Source organism: Ixodes scapularis, unplaced genomic scaffold, assembly GCF_016920785.2.
Source record: "Ixodes scapularis isolate PalLabHiFi unplaced genomic scaffold, ASM1692078v2 PGA_scaffold2__306_contigs__length_199485367, whole genome shotgun sequence".
Classification (NCBI taxonomy): domain Eukaryota; kingdom Metazoa; phylum Arthropoda; class Arachnida; order Ixodida; family Ixodidae; genus Ixodes; species Ixodes scapularis.
Window position 1 is genome coordinate 192171263 of NW_024609857.1, and position 19830 is coordinate 192191092.

Below are 19830 nucleotides of genomic sequence, written 5' to 3' on the forward strand. Positions count from 1 at the left end.
CCGGCGTGCGGTCCTTTATCACTTCTGCGTGGTGCACGTTAAAGACCCCAGGCTAGCGGATGTACTGCACTGGCTAAATTGCTCATCTACAGCTGGGAGACTCGTCGCCCGTTGAGGAAGACCAAGTTCTAGGCTGTATAAACATACACACAACTAATTTCTTTACACTCTACCTCTTTATTGACAAAGCCTGGCAGATCGTCACGTGATGCGGTCACCGAAAGTGAAAAGGTAGTGCGGGAGACGAGAGTCATGTGACGGGCGTCCCGCTGCGGAAAGACGCCGAAACACACTCGTCCCGAGCGATGGAATGTCCGCTCGTGCTTCTTGTGTTCCTCGGGCCACCGCTTCTTTTCCCGTCGGGTTCGAAAACCATGTTTCGGGTCCTCCCCGCTGCAAAAGCCGAGAGCTGAATACCAGACTCCCCGAGAAATGCTCTGTGATACCAGATCCTTGTGCTCCAAATCTGCGACCGGGCACTCTGTGGCTCTGTCATCGAACTGCCAGGCTTTGTGAGTATGGAGGAGGCGATACCCACGCATTATCGCTCACGAGCCTGGCCGACGAGCCGATTGCGACCACGTGCAGGCAGGTCGTTAGCCCCGCCCCTCGCCCTATCTGAGCGCCTGGCGATGCGAGCGCAGCACTTTGCACCCGTTCCGAGCCGGGCGAGCTGGGTAAGTGGATGCCGCCGTCGAAGCTCCGACTGTGTCGAGTTTCGTGTTCTTCTTTGCCCTGCAAAAGGTGTTGAATTGCGAGCGTTTAGAGAATGGGTAAAAGGGTCTCATTTACAACCGGGACAGCCACAGATCTTATTAGCGTTTGAGGCGCTGAGTTAGTAGTAATTGTGTCCGTTTTTGTCTGAACCCTATCGCGTGTAAGGCAGGCGAGCACCTGTCAGGTCGACGACCCTCTTCCCGCTGAGGTTACGCCAGGTCAGTTACAGGTTAAAAACGCTGGAGAGAGGAGGGCGTTTTCTCCTCTCCAGTATTCCATTTGCTTCCTCCTCCCCAGCCCTCCTTTCCCTCGAAATTTTGTCTTAACCTGTAACTGACTATAGGCCACAGCGGGTGTATCAAAGCGACACACATTGACCGTTAATTTTATTTTTAAGGAATGGAAATGAAGTCACCGCGATGTGTTTTTCGGATTTCTGTGATCCTGATCAACAGCGTTTGTCCTGCGTTGCTTTGGCTTGTCTTTGGGGTTACTTTTTGCGCTCTTTTGTTATTGTCATTTTCATCTTGATGTGTGTCTTATCTGATTGACCAGATTAGAGACATACAGGTTTAGGTAAAGTGTTCAGTGCAAGCGAAGATTGTGTCGGCTAATAGATTAAAGAGTCGGGGAGCTGGTGATATAAACCACTTTGGAAAGCCCCGTGCCTACTGTTAATAGGTCTCAAGCACCGCACAATGGTGGAATGAATAAGTGACACCACAGGACCTAAGAATCTAAAACCTCGCTAGCCAAAATTAAAGTGGCAATTATAGAATCTTTAAAATTCCAACATTACCGGTGTTTTTTTTTGTCTGCCATTCTGCAGGTATTCTACAGCTTTTAAAATAAGGCACACTTTCGAGAGGGGTCTATTCTCTTTTGTGCGTACGTCGAACACCTCCTAATAAGAAAGCGTAAGTACCGAATTTTCCTGCGTTACTTAAGGCCACCTTTGGCTACAGATTGGTGACGACTAAGGTGTCAGCATTAGGCTAGGATTCATGTGCAACCAGCGCGAACACGACTCCTAGCTGAACGCAGACGTCACGGTTGCCTTCTTTACTGACGATGAAGAAAATCTGCGCTTGGCCCACCGAAAAAAAAACAGTATAGCTTTCTAGTGTCTGGATTATGGAACGGGAAATCTAACTGAAATTTTTTTGTGGAAACCTAAAGTCCAAATTGCAGACAAAATAATTTTTGAAAACTTGAAATCCAGATGGAACCCAGATCGATTTCCAGCTCCATAACTCAGATAGCAAAACGTTAGGCTAGGCTTTCTTGTTTAGGTGGTGTTGGTATGTCAGAGGGGGCAAGAGCGAGGGTGTGGTAAAGGGTATTCACACGGGAGATGCCTTTCGATGAAGGATGTCCGTGACGTCAGTGATCGGCCGAACCAGCGGGACTCCCTCGCCGACTCCAGCATTCACACGAACACCGGGAATCTGAGAGGGAGTTTAGTGTTATCAGACGCATTCAGCGGTCGCATTGTCGACAACAAAAGGCGCGATCAGCGCCGACGAGAACAGAGAAATGAAGGGGTATACGAAACGGCGATACGCGATTATGGCAGCAGCGGTGTTAGATGCACAAAACTACACACCGTTTGACGAAAGTAATCCCTGGAGAAGGGGAACACGAGGGACAAAGGACAAACATAAATCTCTAAACACAGCTAGGTGACCGGTGAGCGACCGAAAAATTCCGCCTGGTCCGGGTATCGAACCCGGGACCTCTCCATTACAAGTGGAGCGCTCTACCAACTGAGTTAACCAGGGGTTAGACGTCAGTAGAGCAAACGGGTTTTATCAGCTGCCACCAGTCGAACACCAACGAGGGTGAAGCTTGCAATTTAAGGTTATAATTATACTTTCGTCATTCATGTCCAGCTCGCTTGCAGCTTTGCATTTAATTGCATTATAATTACACACCGTTTCTTCCCTAAAAAAAATTTATTTTTTTTGAATATGTGGATGCAACACAAAGAACAAAGAAAGTGTAATCGAAAACTAGCTGTAAAAGAGGGGCTTGAGGCAACACCTCCTATAGTCCGATGCAACCTAAGGGCGAGGGTAAGACGGGCCGGCGAGGAGGAAGCAGACGGAACGCTGGAGAAGAGAGGGGGAAACCTCCTTCTCTCTTTAGCGTTCCGTCTGCTTCCTCCTCTCCGGCCCGTCTTACCCTCGCCCTTCGTTCTTAGGTCGTGACGTCATGTCACGTGACGCGTAGGCTTTAAAATCTGTATAGGAGGTGTTGCTTGAGGACGGCATTGATGAATCTTGTGGTGGATTACTTACCTTCACGTCCGGGGAGCGGTGCTCAAAGGGGAACCCGATGTCCGTCCCCACCGCGCGGCTGACGTCCACCAGCAAGGGCGATCACCGCGCCGGGTTCGCCAAAGCCATGTCAAAAGCTATGATCCCGGTATCTAACAGCGTATATTTGGAAACAAGAGACCCTAACAAGATACTGCGGTCGAGCAAGCCGTGGACACGGGGTGCCCACAGTGCTCGCTGACCTGAGAGCCAAAGAGGATCGCGAGCACAGTCATCACCGGTGGGCCGAGCTCACGCTACCACCCGTCGTCACAGCAGTTCAGGCTGCAGAGCTCTCGGCAGACCGACGTCCGCTCGGGAACACCGACTGTTAGAGCTAAGGGAATCGCTAGTATTGGGTCATCGCCAGTCGGAATAATAGGCCTCTTGCGCTGAAACGGATGATGATGATGATGCGGCTGTTCCTTTAGATCGGGTGGGCTCGAACAATAATCATGCCCAAGCCTGGGGGAAGTTGCGTGTTATTGCCCCCTAAGGTAGATCTTTTACCACCAGAGTTCTAATCGTCTCCTTGTTTCCTCGACAGACGGCCTATGCGGGCCGCTGGAGGTGGTAATCTCCACTTTGAACGTATCGTGGCGCCCTCTGGTGGCAGGCGAAAGAGTGTCTGAATAGTACAACTCCCGCGGCCCTGCACAATAACCAACGTTACTAAAACACTCAGTTGGGAAACTCGCCGTCGAAACCTGGGCCGCTGGTGTCCACCGAGACCGAGCTAAATGCGCCACCCTTTATCATTTGTCAGTACTGTGGTTATCTTGAGCTTTTTGAAAGCCTGTTTTTGCGTAAAAACAAACGGAAAAGACTCTTTTTGTATGAAATTTATTGGAGATTAGAACAAAAAGAGGGGCGCGTTATGTTTTTAAAATTTTTAGTTTGAAGGGTTTTGCGGCACAATTAATATTGTTTTTATACAACCATGCCTCAGCGGTCCTTAAAGGTAGCGCGTCTCGACTTAGGTGCATTTTAACTTCGGTAGTTCAAACGCGGCACGTCCGCCGGGGCGACGGGGGTGGCACCCCTGTAACCTCTATCCACTGTATCTGTTCTTAAAGCCTAAATAGAAGTAATGTGCGGTTCTTCGAGTGGCCGCTGCGGGAGAAATGGTGGCATTAGTTCGTCATTAGTTCGGTGCTCGGAGACAGATTGGGGCCACTTTTTCAAAGCTGTCTCTATGGGAGTTTCCCAACTGAGTGTTTTAGTAACGTAGACAATAACAAACGTGATCGGGAGGCTTTTCACTTTTGCACGCAGCTGTTATTTTTGTGTTCCCGTGGTCACGACTCAAAACGTGTCAGTCGTAGTAGTCACCGCACAACGTTAAAGCGGGGACCCGAGCTCGCGGCATGCTAATAATTATTCCTTCATCCAAGCATGTCGAAACCGGGAGCAATGCAGCGTGGCCTCGATGCGTTCGAAACATCGACGGTACCGTCGCGTTGTCAACTGTCAAGAACACGGAGAACCCCGGAGTAAACTTCTAGATTCCCAATCAAAACCACATAAACTATACTAACCGCACAGTACACTGAGTAAGCGAGACAATTGTTTTTCTCGCCCTTCAGGTTGTTCTGCTAAGCACGGCCACACGATCAAGCGGCCGTGACATTAATCGAAACGTTCGTTGTCATGTGAATTTTACGAACAGGACCTTGCTATACTGGCCTCCCGGCGGAGAGATCCGATAGGAAAATATCTTTCGCAACATGAGATCAGCAATAAAAATGTCACCTCCAGCGATTTTTTTGTTTGTTGAAAAGACGAGTGTGCACGCGCACCAATTCACTACAGAGGGAAACAAGCATGTGCTGAAGGCTATGCTGATCTTATGATACGTCAAGCTTACAGCGCAAATGCGCAAGAAAAGTTGCTAGAGCTCGAGAAGCAGGGTGCAGTAGGAACGATCTGCTCGGCCGAATGACGGCCGGTCGCCGCTCGATTGGTTGCGTCTGCTTTCGAGGATTTTGATGTTGGTCATCAGCTGATCGCGTTGGCTCTACGGAGGAACTGCAGTTTGGGAGCTTGGCATTCCTTTTCAGACAGTCAGCAGCTCACACACAAGGCAAATCTAACGGAATCGGAGCCCGTATGACGGAAGAAAATGTCGCAGCCGGAGCCGGTTCGTTCGAAAAGGGTGGGGAGCTGCGGGACTGCAGTGCGGTCCCGCAGCAATAAAAAAAAACAGGTTACGGCATAATAATAAAAATAAATTAGGTACCTTCAACCTTGGTAACGCGTTGCATATTACGTTTATTTTTTTATACTATATATATAATAAATTATACAAGACTGCATTTAAAACGTATATTAATGCCAGATATATGCGCGCGAACCAACCACGTGACCTGAGCGAGCAGACGAAGCAGCCAGGGGGAAGAGATCCAGACTGGGCGCCTTTTCTCCACATGGCCTCCCTTTTCCGGCCATTTTGACGGCATGACTTGGAGCACTGCGGCCTTAGCTTCTAGGAGGTGTTGCTCACGCGCGCAATCTCGCCGGTCCCCCGCAAAAGGGAGACGCGCGGAGGAGTGTGGGAAAGTAGACCAGCGGGTGAAGCCAGACGGCTCCCGCCGGCACGTCCGCGGCCTACGGCTGCATTGGGGGAGGGAAAGCAGTGGCTCCCACACTATCGAAAATTCCTTCTGGTGCCTATCGACATACGCAACAGCGGAAGCCACAACAAGTAACGCGATCCCAATGACACCGCCGCTATCCCACTAAAAATTGTGTTGCTTGCATATTTAGACAGCCTTGATGCTAGTACGCCTCCACAGGTGGCGGGGATCGAACCCAGGAGGCACCGCAGCTCAAGCTTTCGCTTGGTATCCCGCTGAGCGAACTCTGTAAAGTTGCCTTACAAGCGACAGAATACCGCCAATTTCGAACAGATCTCGCGCCAAGGCGAGGAATGGCTGTGCAGCCCGAGCAAAAGCTTTCCCATCCCCCCTGGTATGTCAGTGTCAGCGTAGCCCTTACGTTGTACCACGTGATGCGCGTTTCGGGGAGCAAAGGGAGGGATAGATCTGCTTCGTGTCAATACCTATTTACCACTACCACTGTTTGCTTTAGCGAGGTTTCATAAATCCAGAAAAGCGTGCCTCGTTTGCAAGCTTCTCGGTCTTTCCGCCCGCATTGTTCTTCACCGCGCGGCATCCCAACGCATGCTCACTTCAGAGAAGTCTACTAATGAGGCATCCACCATTAAATTACTAAATGTTTCCATGGTTTGATTTGCTGTCTCTCTTACTTTCTTTATATATATATCAAATCTAGGTTTTGTAGGCAGACCTTTTTACATAGCGCCCGCACGCGGTCGCCACGAGTCGTCGCGCGACAGCATCGGCACTGGCACAGCACACACACATGGAACGCAAGATCGAGCAAACAGTAACTAAAACACGGTGGTTGCAATCGTTAGCAACATAAGAATACCAAACTAACGTTTCTGTTCGCGTAGTGTGTAACTGGATCAATGCGGCCTCTTCTCTGCCCAAAACAGAGAAAGGAAACAATTCACCTAAACTATATTCGGTTGAGTCGCATATATTTTCTGACTTCCATGAGTCGCACCCATGGTTTCTTCTATGAGGAGCGCAAGCTCGTCTGCTTCTCGAACAGGGGTTACGGTGACATCAAAACGCCCAGCTCTGATTGGCTCTGATTGGAAGGACAATGGGTGGACCTCAAGGCAGCTAGCATTAAAGTCTGCACACTATCCATCTATCAGAGCCAATCAGAGTTTGGCCTTCGGATGTCAGTGCAACTCCTGCGGAAGAAACAGACAAACTTGCGCTGAGAATAGCACGAGACGAAACAGGTGTTGTGCTGTTGCGCCCGAGTATATACAAAGAAATTACTGAACGGGCAGCTATAGCGAGGCTTTCTAAAAATACATTTGCGTATTCAATTCCGGGCCAACCCTGCCTAGCCTTTATGGCCAGGAGGACTTTGGGGTCTGCTAATTGGTGTTCCACCCGGATGATGTGCTCTATCTTACAGTCTGTGCGCAGTTAAATTAATTCACACATAAAAAATCGTGCGGTGTCCCGCCCCCTCCCCTCCCCCAAAGATACTGTTTCTTGCACCGCAAAAAATAAGCTACTCAATTTAGGACGCCAAAATGTGGCGCTAGCTGTCCGAAGGAGATTCTGGAGATTCGGAGCTTGCCATTATCTGGTGCGTAAGTAATAAGCGAAATTAAGGTGGCGATGCAGGCGAGTTGGTTAATGACTTAAGAAATTAGGAACGGCGTGCAAAGAAGAGGAGGACAACGAAAGTAGAGCACAGGACGAGCGCTGACTTTCCACTAAAGTTTCATTAAAAGCGGCTCAAACAAGAAAAACACCACAAAGCCAACCAACCCCGTAACAACCAATGGCGTGTCGTTCACCAGGCATCTACAAAATCTATCTCTTTTTTGTGTAGATAAATTAAAGGCTGGCTGACTGGCTGACGCAGTGCCCCGAGCCAGCTTTTTCTATCACACTGCAGAGACTCTCTGTGTCACCCTATCTTCGAAGATACCGTAATCATTGGAAGGGGTGTACAAATGTCCAAAGAGAGGTGCTAGATGCGCATGCAATAAAAAAAGCTGGCTCAGTGCACTGCGTGAGCCAGACTTCAACTTATCTACATACACACACAAAAAAATAGACTTCATAGATACGGGTTGAGCGACACGCCATTGGTTGTTACGACGTCAGTTGGCTTTGTGGTGTTTTCTTGTTTGAGCCGTTTTTAATAAACTTCGGTTGACATTCAGCGCTCGTCCTGTGCTTTACTCTCGTTGTCATCGTCTTTTTTGAGGGCTCGCTGTTTCTGATTTCTTAAATTATAAGCGATTTTCGGAAACTTTGGCAGCCAACGACGCCCCATAACTACACGGAGCTGAAAGACGTCAGCTATCAAGAACAATCCTAATTTTCTGCTGAAATAAAACAAAAAATCGCTTAAATCTTTCGAAAAAGATGGTGGTTAATTCTGAAACATTGGCATCCGGTCCGGATCGCTAGCGCCACATTTGTGTAGAGACTGAGCGTTCGTTAGAGTGCACTTTATTTCTGCGATGGAAAACAACAGCAACAACAACGCTCTAAATATTTTCGGGAGACACGCCGTATAGGTCTTTATTGATTCACTTAACGCAAACACTTGAGCAGAGATCTTTTTCGTGTAAATTCTGCACACCTCTTTTCGTCAGATCTACAGAATATTCCAGTGCTACTTTATCGAGGCTAGCGCAGTTTTTACAGTGCTGTAATCCCGTGCTGCACTGCTCTGAAAGCATGTGGCTTCGTCTTGAGTATCATTCAAACCAGCTCTCGTGTGTGCCTAAACACACAGCACAGAGACTAGAGAGCCAACACTCAGAAGCATGCAGGACTATACTCACATATTACGCTGACTTGGAAAACGGGTGTGCCTCAAAACATCTCATTAGCATTTTGTCCTTTCTCATTTCATTTCACTCTTCTCGGACCTTATAATAATTATAATAATAATAAGTTAATTTGCATAAATAACGTTCTTAATGCTAAGCACGTGCTGAAAAAAAAGAAGAAAAGCCCTCTTATTGACAGCTTGACAAAGCTGAAAGCCCCCACACTGGCAGATTCACTTCATGAATGATATATAATATATAAAATACGCAAAGACAGTCCCGATATTGGCAGTAAACAAAGATAATGGGTAATAATAAGGACCTGACTAAGAATACTATAGTCAAAGCAAACATAAAAGGTAAAAAAACACGCGCGCGCACACACACACAGGTAAACAAGCTCTATTGTCACGAATGACAAATGAGGAGGCGAAGAATAACTGAAGAAACCGAAAGTTTAATGGGGCGAACTTGTGCCCAAAACAAAATAGAAGTAAGTTACCGTCGGAGTCATCGATGTGAGCGAAACAGCAGGTTCGAGCACTCGAGCGAGACAGACTCCGCTCGCCATGCGGAGTCCATTATGTACCCTCGTGGGTTTCTGGAACAATCGGCACGTAGAACATTCGAAAATCGATCAGACGAGAATGTTATCGAACTTACAAAAAAGAAAAGTTGAAAGAATAAATAGAAGAACATTCCGCTGACTGGAATTGAACCCAGACCTTCCGCGCGTTAGTCTAGCAGGGTAACCATTCGGGCACGCATGCAGCACTTGCTCGGCGACACGCGTGGCAATATGGCGTCGACGGAAAACTTTTGATCCGCGAAAAATAAAATAAACATTGAAAGATAAACTAACAGAGCTTCCAGAAAACAAGATACCCCTTTCTGTGCAAAGATAGAAGTTCAAGGCATCTTGAAAAAGCTGCGTAGTATTCTTAAAAGAAATAGATTATGGCAGGGTATTTTTGCCTTATAAATTACTAAATAATCTTGGCACTTTGTTTTGTAATATTTCTAAGCCATACGCTGTTCTGTAGGTGTATATTTTACCAGGTTCTTTATTTCGCGCGTTATATGCTGTAGCATGCGTGGGTTCTTAGGTTTCCTAAATGGTGTCAAAATCGTGTTATTTCTCGTTTCTTGTTTGCATTGCCTGGAAAATCGGAAATCATAATTTTTTTTTATTGGCACTACGTTTTACTTTGTAAATAAGGAGTGTGTGCTATAGTGATATGAAACATTTTCTACTATTCTCCTAAACTTTGTTTGGTAGTATAATGATTTTCTGCAGATTTTCTTGTGTGGTCGAAGCTCAAACTAAAAGTCTCCTTTGAACCTTCTCAAAACATCCCCCACGGTTTTTTTCACGTTAGGGCCTACTCTGATTTGGTTCCGCTCCCGCTACGATCAACTGGAACGCGTACATTCTAAGCCCTGGATAGACTTCGACGGCTTGTAGGTTGTGGAGTGTGTGTGTTTGTAAGGAAGGAGGAAGCGGGGGGAGGGGGGAGGGAGATCCACACACGAGTGCACATACCCGCAGCCGATGAAAGGGTGACACACTAGCCGCGCTTTGACACAAAGGCGCGGTTTGGTGTTTAATTGCACAGTGCTTGCGAGCACTTCCGGACAACCCAACGAACGGTTCCTGACCTTCGCTGCATGTTTCAAGAGCAGAAGCGACGTATTCCAGGAACCATTAGCTAAACCGGGTGACAAAGCATGTCTGCGTTTAGGCAAGTTGGGAGGAGGGAGGGGCGAACTCGAAGGAGCTTCTTTGATAAAGTGCGGCGACCAAGCCAGGATACTGTCGCCTTGAAACGCCCGGATTAAATTTTTTTTTTTCCTGGGAGGATTGAGAAAGATGTTTTTAAAATTGACCTTTTGAGAAATCCCCGAACGAGAATGTCGAAACGAGAACAGGCTTAAATGGGAACCACTCCTTGTCAACACGCCTCACTTGTGCCGACGTTTAAACTGCGTTGCATTTTTTTCCTCAAAATGCAAGCCACGTGTACCCTAACAATTTTCCCTTGTGTTTGTGTTATTGTTTCAGAATAACAACACAGATTGCCAATCCGAAAGAATTCCCGGAAACCACATACAAGGAACATTCAATTACGCCGACGTCCGGTTCGAGTCATCATGGAAACGGAAATACGAATTTGCAACCGTCCTGCATACAGGGATATTGATGGTCTCCGCCTGAACAAGTATTTCAAGCCAGAGCTGTATCGAAGCGCCTTGAAGTACCAGCCACGACCAGACGACATCTTTGTGGTAACCTACCCGAAATGTGGGACAACGTGGGTCCAGCACATCGGATATCTCATTCTAAGCAAGGGAGTTCCACCACCGAGTGGCCTCGACTTCTACCGGCGCAGCCCCTTCTTCGAGATGTTCGGCGCCGAGGCTGTTGAAGATATGACCAGACCTGGACTCATCAAGACGCACCTCCCTTACCATCTCTTGCCCCAGCATTCTGAAGCGAAGTATCTTTACGTCTGCAGAAACCCAAAAGACGCTTGCGTTTCCTACTTCCATCACACCCGAGGCTTCCACGCCTACGAGTTTGCGGAGGGAAAGTTTGAAGACTACTTCGACATCTACATGGAAGGGGAAAACGATTTCGGAGACTACTTTGAGCACGTGTCGTCCTGGTATGCTCATCGAGGAGACCCTAACGTCCTCTTTATCAACTATGAGGACATCAAGGAAAATCCACGGAAGTACGTTCTCAATATTGCAAAGTTTATAAATAACGACTGCTACAACATGCTGAAGGAAAACGAGAACATTTTGCAGAACGTTCTTAAGTACAGTGACATAAAGTCTATGAGAGAATACGGTACGGAAAACATCAAGAACTTCTTCACGAAACCCCTGAAAGACAACAACGTCCCAGTTGGGATAAGAACATTCCACGAGTTGGCGCAGCGGTACCCGAAATCAACAGGATTCATCCGAAAAGGCATTGTTGGGGACTGTAAGCAGTACCTAACCCCCGAAATGCACAAAAGGATGGAAGACAAGATTATGCAGAAGCTTTCTCATACGGATCTTATTGATGTCTGGAGAAAGCACGGCATCATGTGATTTACGAGCATGATGTGAACACGCGCTCGATACGTTGGCGACTTTGTGGTTACGCCAGATTCCCAAGTTTCGAATGTAACATGGTTCGGTTTTTGATTTCACACTTTTATATTTTCGGAGATTAAAACTGCTGAAAATTTCTGATGACACAGTTTTGCTTTTGTAACTAAACGTCTCGTGTGCATTTGTCTCTACGGTGTGAACGGCTCGAATGAGATGAAAAATTATGTAGAATGGAAGATATCAGACTTACTATAAGTATATGTCGCAGTTAACGCTGGATGATCAAGAAAGTTCATGAAGATACTGCCTTTCTGTACAATACAAAACATACGAAGTAGCGAAATGCCGCGCGGACAGTGGCATGCGGAATGCATCCTGACGTACATTTTGCACGCTGCTCGGTGTTTTGGGATACAATACCTTGTTCTTGGGAATATGTGGGCACTTAATAGATCCTAGGGCTCCTACTTGACGATGATGCGTCCGAGATGAGCTCATTGTTGTCTGAAACTAATACAACAGGTCAAATATACTTATATGCAAACAAAAAATGGTAGTGACTCGAAAAAAACAAGAAGGAGCATCACATTTTTGGCAACAATGCTGAAATGAAATAGAAAGGCAATTGATTCTCTAAGCGATCGATTGGAGGATATGTTGAAGATACTTTTAGTTCCACATTTGAAGCACGTGGTTGGTAAAATGGGAAAAGGGGGAGGGGGTCTAATTGCTTCAAGGTATATATCGACCTTTCGCACAAGGGCGCCGCCATCTTGAATGTCGCATCTTCCAATATCGTCGAAAACATTGTTTCGTCGTCGCCACACAATAGAAGACATTCAGTGTATAAGCCTAATCGTCACCAATTCTCGTTTTGCCACCCCTCGATTTTTTTTTTTTTTTTTTGCTATATGCAAGACGAAATATTTTATTCTTTTTTCGTCGCCCATACCTAATATGCCTGCCAGGTGGCCGGGCACGTGAGTAAACGAAAAAGGTCTTTCCACCAAGTAGCTATAAGAAGCTCTCTCGCTAAAGGCACATATGGCTTGAAGGTGATATCATCGTATGTGCTGCATAAGGTACGCTCTCAGTCGCAATGCCACCGCAATAGCCCCTGATGCGACTCAAATAAAATTCCTGCGTGACTATGCCGAAAGCATTTGTTGGATAGGCCTCTCTGCTGTTGTGCGATTTACAGCAACCAACTCGACAGCTTTGTCACAGTCAAGTAAGTGATGCATTAGAACTGGACGTGTGATGAAGGTAATAGAAATAGAGCATTTAGTTTTTATTGCAATTCCTGTGACTGAACTGAAAACACCTGACGGGGAAAAAAACGTTTCTGAAAACGTTTGACAGGCAGTCGTGGCTTCATGCCCTTTCTCGTTTTTGTAAAACAGGTAAAAGATCTAATGAAGCTTAAAATTGAAAGTATAAAACACAGAAGAAGAACGTGGTTGTCCTGTGCTTGTGTCTTGTGCTTTTTTCATTCAATTTTAAGTAGGGCTGGTCGTTAAATAAATCCTCTAATCCGATTAATTGGAAGCCTCTAATCGATTAATTAATCGATTAATTGTTCTCTTTCATTTCCGTGCATAATATATAAAAAAGGAAAACAATTGTGTTTGTGTATGTGCCATCATTGAATATGTGACAAACGGAGAAATATAAAATTTGATTTAAAATCAACCCTAGTGTGCAGTTGAAAACAGTTCCAAGACACTGGCACTCACAGATGATTACTTGAGCTGCATGAGGCAGAGAGGTTCGATGACATTCTCCGGCAAGAGCGACCTTCTTTGATTGTTCACAATAGTCTAGATCTGTTGCGCTAAACAGACACTCGAACAGCGCCGAAGTGGCCGAGCCACGTGTAACTTTGTGCAATTGTTTGGAGTTACAAATTTCGTTCCTCAAGTTTGCTTTAGTGTGCTTTAGGGCTTTAGGCTTAGGGAAGTTACCTAATGTTTGCCCTTCATACAGGTGTACTAGTCAAGATCTGCGTAGTGAAAGCGTTGAATTTTGATGTTATTTCAATAACGCAATGCTTCACCGATTAACCTGTTAAAAATTAGTCGCGATTAAAGCGTTAATCGATTAATCGGTACGTTAATTGATCAATTGCACACCCATAATTTTAAGTATTCATGTTCAACTCGCTCGCTTTTACCAGACCAGTTTAAATAAAAGGCGATCGAAATGGTTCCGCGACGCACATCTTAATGGGAAGTTGAGGCGCTCTTGTACTTGAGTAAAAACACTTAATTCATCTTCATTCTGCCTCTAAGATCACATATATTGAGGCTATTTTTAAATTTTATGCACGGAGGCTGCATAAAATATTTTTTTAAAGTACCGTTGAAGCTTCGCCCTCCCGGAGCGATACGTCATAAAAGAAGTTTTTGGAATTTCCACTCTCCCGCACTTTCAGCTCCTGTTAAGGCTAAGCACGCTCACTCTTGCTATATTAAAGGGGCCATGAAACAAATTTTGGGTTGGGATGAATGATTTTAAATTGGAACTTTACTAATCGCATATCGCTTAGTTGGCCAAAAGAAAGAGGCTAGAAAGTCAAAAGCCAGCTTTTCGGTACGAAAATTTGAATATATAGCGGACTATTTTGTACCTTCTTGCCTTTGAAAGCTCTCCGCCTTTTCACTATGATGCATCCGCGGTTCCAAAAGCGCGTCACCGGCGCCAAACTGACGTCAGCAGAGTCCAGATCACGCATTGGACACGAGAACTGCGTCACTCGGACGTATGCGCTCGTCAACAATCAATCTGTCGACGAATATTTGGATTCGCGTTCGTGGCTAATGAGTGCCCTGACGGAACTTATCGTCACTGGGGAATGACAAGTTCTATGGTGTGCATAAGAAGCACGGTGGAAGCTAGGAGTCATCGCACCGGTGCCGAAGGAATGTCACGACCACGTGATTTCACAATTCGCATTTGAGTTGAGGATTAAAGCTAAGGAGGAAGAAGTAGGAAAATCGTTTCATGACCCCTTTAAGAAAAAAAAGAGACGTCACGATTGGTGTCAGCGCGGGGGATTATACCTGGCAAGCTTACAACTACGTGCAGTGCCCACGTCAGCGGCACGTGCTTGGCGGCTGAAGTATTCTTTTATGACGTAATGACTGATCGGAGGTTTCAAAGCAACAGCTTTAAGGAGCTCGTTGTTCAGGAAAGCCGGCGTCGGCGATGGTGGGGCGGGGCAATTTTGATTTCTCTATAAGTAATTCATTTACCTAATGAAAATGCGAAGACTTTTAGGTGGTGGCGGGATTGAATCCAAGATTCCCCGGTGGCGAGCCGGACATGCCACCCACTAGGCCACGCAGACTTCGTTTTCTTTTTATATCTTTATTACGTGGTAGATAAAGGCAGAAAAGTACATTCATTAAGGCGTTCATTTCTTGGTACACACACAGACAAGTACAAATACGATCTGTTTTACAAGCTCAGACATCGCGTATATATTAGGCATCTTATATTACACATGCGACCTGCTCACAGAGCAGTATACCAAATCAGAGTTGAGAAATAATTGAATTTGTACTTCAGAAAATCTACTACTCGCAAATAAACGGAATGACTGTTGTTCAGAATTAGAGAAGGCGTAGACATGAATCAAAGAATAAAAAAAATGGTTGGCTGAATTTAGAACCGACAAAACGCTCCTAACGTTTGTCACTACACTCTAAAAAAAGTTCGTGCGTCTACTTTCACGCACAACACTTGGAGAGCCAGTCACCGCAACTTACGGAAGCAGCTCAGCGAATGACAATGCTGAAACATATGTTTAGACCAAAAAACGCAGTCTGAGCTGTGACGTCAAGCAATTCAAAACGTCACGCTTGCATTGCTTAATGTCACAACTCAGACTGCGTTTTTGGGTCTAAACGTTTGTTTCGGCATTGACATTCGCAGAGCTGCCTTCGTAAGTTGCGGTGATTGGCTCTCCGAGCGTTGTGCGGGAAAGCAGACTCACGGGCTTTTTTTTGGAGTGTAGTTTCAAAACTAGATTTGGCCATATGGGGCATTCCTGCGTGTCGGTCAATCATTCTGCATTGCCATATAGGCCTAAGCCCTATTGGCGCGAACATATCATACGGTATATTTTCGTTTTCTGAAAACGGGGGGAAGCGCAGGCAGTAATCTGTTTGAACTAGGTCTTTTCTTGTAGTGGTACATCGCAGTAAATCCCAAAATAAAAGTGTGTCACTGCAATATATAAAACAATGCCGGATTATGTCTGGCTTACTACATAGCCACCATTTCACAGTTCAATGTACAACCATTCCTTTTCCTTGGAGGTGAGTCTTGCAGGTAATGTGGACGTATGTAATTTAAAGAAAACTGTCTAAGCTGATGGCGGCATTCCCATTTTCTTAACTCTTTTTAAAACATCGCTGATAGGGTCAAGAGTAAAAGGAGTGGGATAAATCGGTATAGGGAAAATGCTCTCTGTGACACTTGCTGACAAAGCGCTTCTCGGGACACTGAATAAATATTGTATTGAAAAACGTGTTCTAAGAAGGTCAAATGCACCATACACCTTCTTCGGAAATCCCCAAGGTCTGCTGTGAAAAGTTGAACCTCTCGGCAAGTCGCAATTGCTGTACAGTTTTACATAAAAAAAAATTGTTTAACTTCTTAAAAAAAAATAAAAAATAAACGTGTCACTAACTGGCGGACGATAGGTGCCTTAATCCCAGCCGGTCAAGTTCAAGTGGGAGAAAAGGTTATTCCTCTTGAGGAATTCGCATATCGAGCAGCATATGAAACTTGCAAAAGTCCAATGAAACGTGTGTACGCACCTTCGAGCGGGGTGTGTCACTTGCAAAGCGTACATACGCTTTGAGACTAGAAATATGTTACAGGCTCTTCCCCTTAGGAAAATCGATATGTCTCTTCCTTTCCACGCATCTGTTTTTCTCAATGTAGTTGCCGTAGATGGAAAAGAATATCCACGACTACGAATTTGTGATAGTGGCACACCCGCATACGTTAGTGAGCAGCAATTCCATCGTATGCTTACAAAGGAAGATGTCTTCGTTGCCCAAGAACCATATCAGCAGCCAATGCATTTTGAGGTGTCTACATATGCTCCTGTCCCCGCGCAGTTGCGTTCCGTTAATTTAGTTGAGTCTGCAGCCTTATTCTTGTCGGTACATAGAAATGCAACGTCGACTGCGTACGCGAGAATTTTGACGTCTGCGCTGCCTAGGCAATCCCGTGGATACTTATACGTTTAAAAATGATAAAGCACGAAGCTTCTAAATATAGTGCCAAAAGTAGTGAGCACAGTAAGCACCAGGCACGTAGCCAGGATTTGGTTTGGGGGGGCACCCATGACAAAATGCTGTATGAGAAGAAGGGGGTGAGGACGCCCCAACAAAAGGGAAGGTTTCGGGGGGCGGGGGGGGGGGGGGGGAGGCAAGCCGCATGGGCCGCCCCCCTGGCTACGTGCCTGGTAAGCACTTCTGCCTAACCGAATATGTTATGTTAATATAGCTTTCCAGCAGGCTATATTTCCTACCAGTTTTGTTTAACTGTGTACATAGCAAAGTTGAACTCCTAAAAGAGTCTTCCCTAGATTTATACGCTGTAGGAGCGCGAATAAAGATGAGTGACTGACCCGGTCGAAAGCTTTGGCAACATCAATTTGCACAAGTGCTACTTCGTCGGCAATGCCTGACACACACTCTAGAACAAATAGCGGAACATGGGTATTTATTTGAATCGCTCTGCCATGTATACCGCAAGGTGAATGTTCTCCTGTTAGGCTTTCAATTCTCAGCTGTAATATTTAACCATGTTGAACTAATCTGGGACTGGGATAGAGAAGACACATTGAAACACAGAAGAGACAAAAACTCGCCAACTACACTTAAGATTGCCTACGAGTAGGAATGCAAAAGGATTCCTACACGCACCGCATTCTTACAAGCGGCGCACCCGCCTTCCTTTTGCACACGGCGCTTAGGTGACGACATCACGCTCCCCCACTGCGCAGGAGGGGCGAAGCTCGCCGGCTTCACGACGGATTCCTTGACAAAACGTCTGCGGCTCTGCTTTTCTTTGTGTTTTGTTTGTGAGGCGCGTCCGGTTTGAACTTGAACACACCGCCGGCGCTTTGACCTTGAGCTCCCCCGCAGGTTCGCGTAACCGAGCATGTGCGTTTCTTTGTATTTTACTTCTAAAGCATGCTTGATGACGTAGTTCTATGAAAGATACCACCTACACCTGCTAGAATTCTAATGTTTTTGGGTCTTCACCCTGAAAGTGAGAAACATTTACCAAAATTATACCCATCTCTTGTTGCAAAAACACTCGAACGCGTTGAATTTAAAACAATGAAAATGCTTTCGGTGACCCACTTGTTGAAGCCGAATCAAGCGAGCAGGGCCCCGCAGGGGGCACCTGTGAAAGCAGGTGTTTAGAGAGTGGCGTCTCCACGGACCCCGAGCCATGCGGGTTCGCCCGCCCACGTCTGGCTGTGCGTGGCTTTCCCGTGTCTGGGGAAAAGGGAATCCTGGTGGTTGAGCCGAGCCCGGGGCAGGTTTGGACCCTTCGGGGCCCCCCGGGCGAGGCAATACACCACTTCGGCCCCCGCTTCTCATAGACGGGAGTCCTGGTAAGGCCCGGCCAGGATGATTCAGTCTAGTCGCCACTTCTACTATCCCCTCCTTTCTTTCATTTTTGTCTTCTCCTTCTTTTCACTCTCCTCATTTCTCTTTCCTTTTCAACTCCTTTGGCGGCAAGGGCTAACCTTGGGTGGTGACAGATACTCTCGTCCAGATCCACGCTTGGTTATAGTTTCTGGGTAGCGCTAATAGAGTAATGCTTCCAGCAAAGCCATATTTGTTATGGGGTGTTACCTATTCCCTCGTTGGGCTCCGTGGTGGGCGGCGCGCCACAGATTCCGAAAACCCTTTGCCTTTTTATGGCGCCCCTCTCTTCTCAACCCCGAGCAGAGCGACCCCCGAAAAGGGTTCGCCCCGCTCCCCCTACTTTTGAAAAAGCTAATGAACCTGAAAAATATCCTCGATTTCTTGTACTTCACTCTACAAGTGACGCTGTGCATCTGTCAAAAGTTTCTCCCTTTGTCATTGCAAAGCATTTAGAACAAGTGGTTGGAAAATGTTATAAGGCAAAGAAGCTTGCTGGAGACCTCCTTGTTGAGGTAGAAAATAAGCCACAAAGCACAGCACTCTTGAAGATGACAAGCCTGGGAGACTACCCGGTTACTGTCACCCCCCACCGTACCCTGAATACTGTTCGCGGTGTCATCTCAGAAGTTGACCTTCTCGAATGCAGCGAAGACGAGATCCTTGAAGGTCTGCGCAAGAGTGCTGTCGTTGCTGTTCGACGAATCACCTTAAAACGTGACGGACAAGAAAAACCCACCCGCCATCTGATACTCACATTTGAGCTCCATACTCTTCCATCCACCGTGAAGGCAGGGTACTTGAACTGTAGAGTCCGCCCTTTCATCCCAAATCCTCAGCGGTGTTTCCGCTGCCAACGTTTCGGGCATGGTTCCCGAAAGTGCCGCGGCCGAGAAACCTGTGGAAAGTGCGGCGGTACTGACCATGTAGCAGACATCTGCGAAAATGAAGTCAAATGTGTGAACTGTAGCGGAGCTCACCCTGCTTTTTCTCGCTCCTGTCCAAAATGGAAAGAGGAAAAAGATGTCCTGACTTTTAAAGTAAAACATAACCTTAGCTATCAAGCAGCCAAAGAACAGCTTGCCTTTCAGGCAAGGGGTTCTTATGCCCAGGCAGTGTTGAGGGGACCCCCACTGTCTACGGCATCTGTGGAGACACAGACTTCTTCGGAAGACCTGTCCTCTCCACAGGGGTCCCCTTCCGAACCTCTGAAGGTGACGCACACTCAGTCACCTTCATGTTCTAAGGGTGCTGTACCCTCCAAGGAGGGTACCACTCCCTCCAAGGTACCAGAGGTGCCATCAGCGGCCCTAGCTGGCCCTTCTGGCAGGGGTCGAGGGCTCTCTCCTCGTGCTTCCTGCAGCCACCTGAAGCCCAGGCGGACAGAACAACCTCCTCCTCCGCCCAAGGGCCCAACGCTCTCGCCGGATGAAAAAATGGACGAGAGCCTACCGCTCTCTGAAGACGACCAGTCTCTCCCTGAAACAGAGTCTCCTCCTCTGGTCTCCTCTGAGGTTGTAGGACGACCAAAGGACACTTCTAAGAAAAAAACAATCCCACGTGTTGAGGCACCAAAAGCCCCGTAAATTTATGTTCTAGCTTTCTCTGG

General features: G+C 46.6%; 1 protein-coding gene across 3 annotated transcripts; it reads left to right on the forward strand.

Moving 5' to 3' along the window:
* Positions 1 to 574: 574 nt before the first annotated feature.
* On the forward strand, positions 575 to 11685 carry LOC115324083 (sulfotransferase ssu-1). Of its 3 annotated transcripts, none has more exons than XM_029984559.4 (3): positions 589 to 677; positions 1547 to 1634; positions 10499 to 11685. In XM_029984559.4, exon 3 carries the CDS (start codon positions 10588 to 10590, stop codon positions 11536 to 11538), a length of 951 nt encoding a protein of 316 aa, XP_029840419.2. In that variant the 5' UTR covers positions 589 to 677; positions 1547 to 1634; positions 10499 to 10587; the 3' UTR covers positions 11539 to 11685. The 3 variants fall into 3 exon arrangements, with proteins under 3 accessions (XP_040064857.1, XP_029840419.2, XP_029840420.2); XM_029984560.3 differs by lacking the exon at positions 589 to 677 and adding an exon at positions 690 to 744; XM_040208923.2 differs by lacking the exon at positions 1547 to 1634 and having other exon boundaries at positions 575 to 677.
* The last annotated feature ends 8145 nt before the right edge of the window (positions 11686 to 19830 follow it).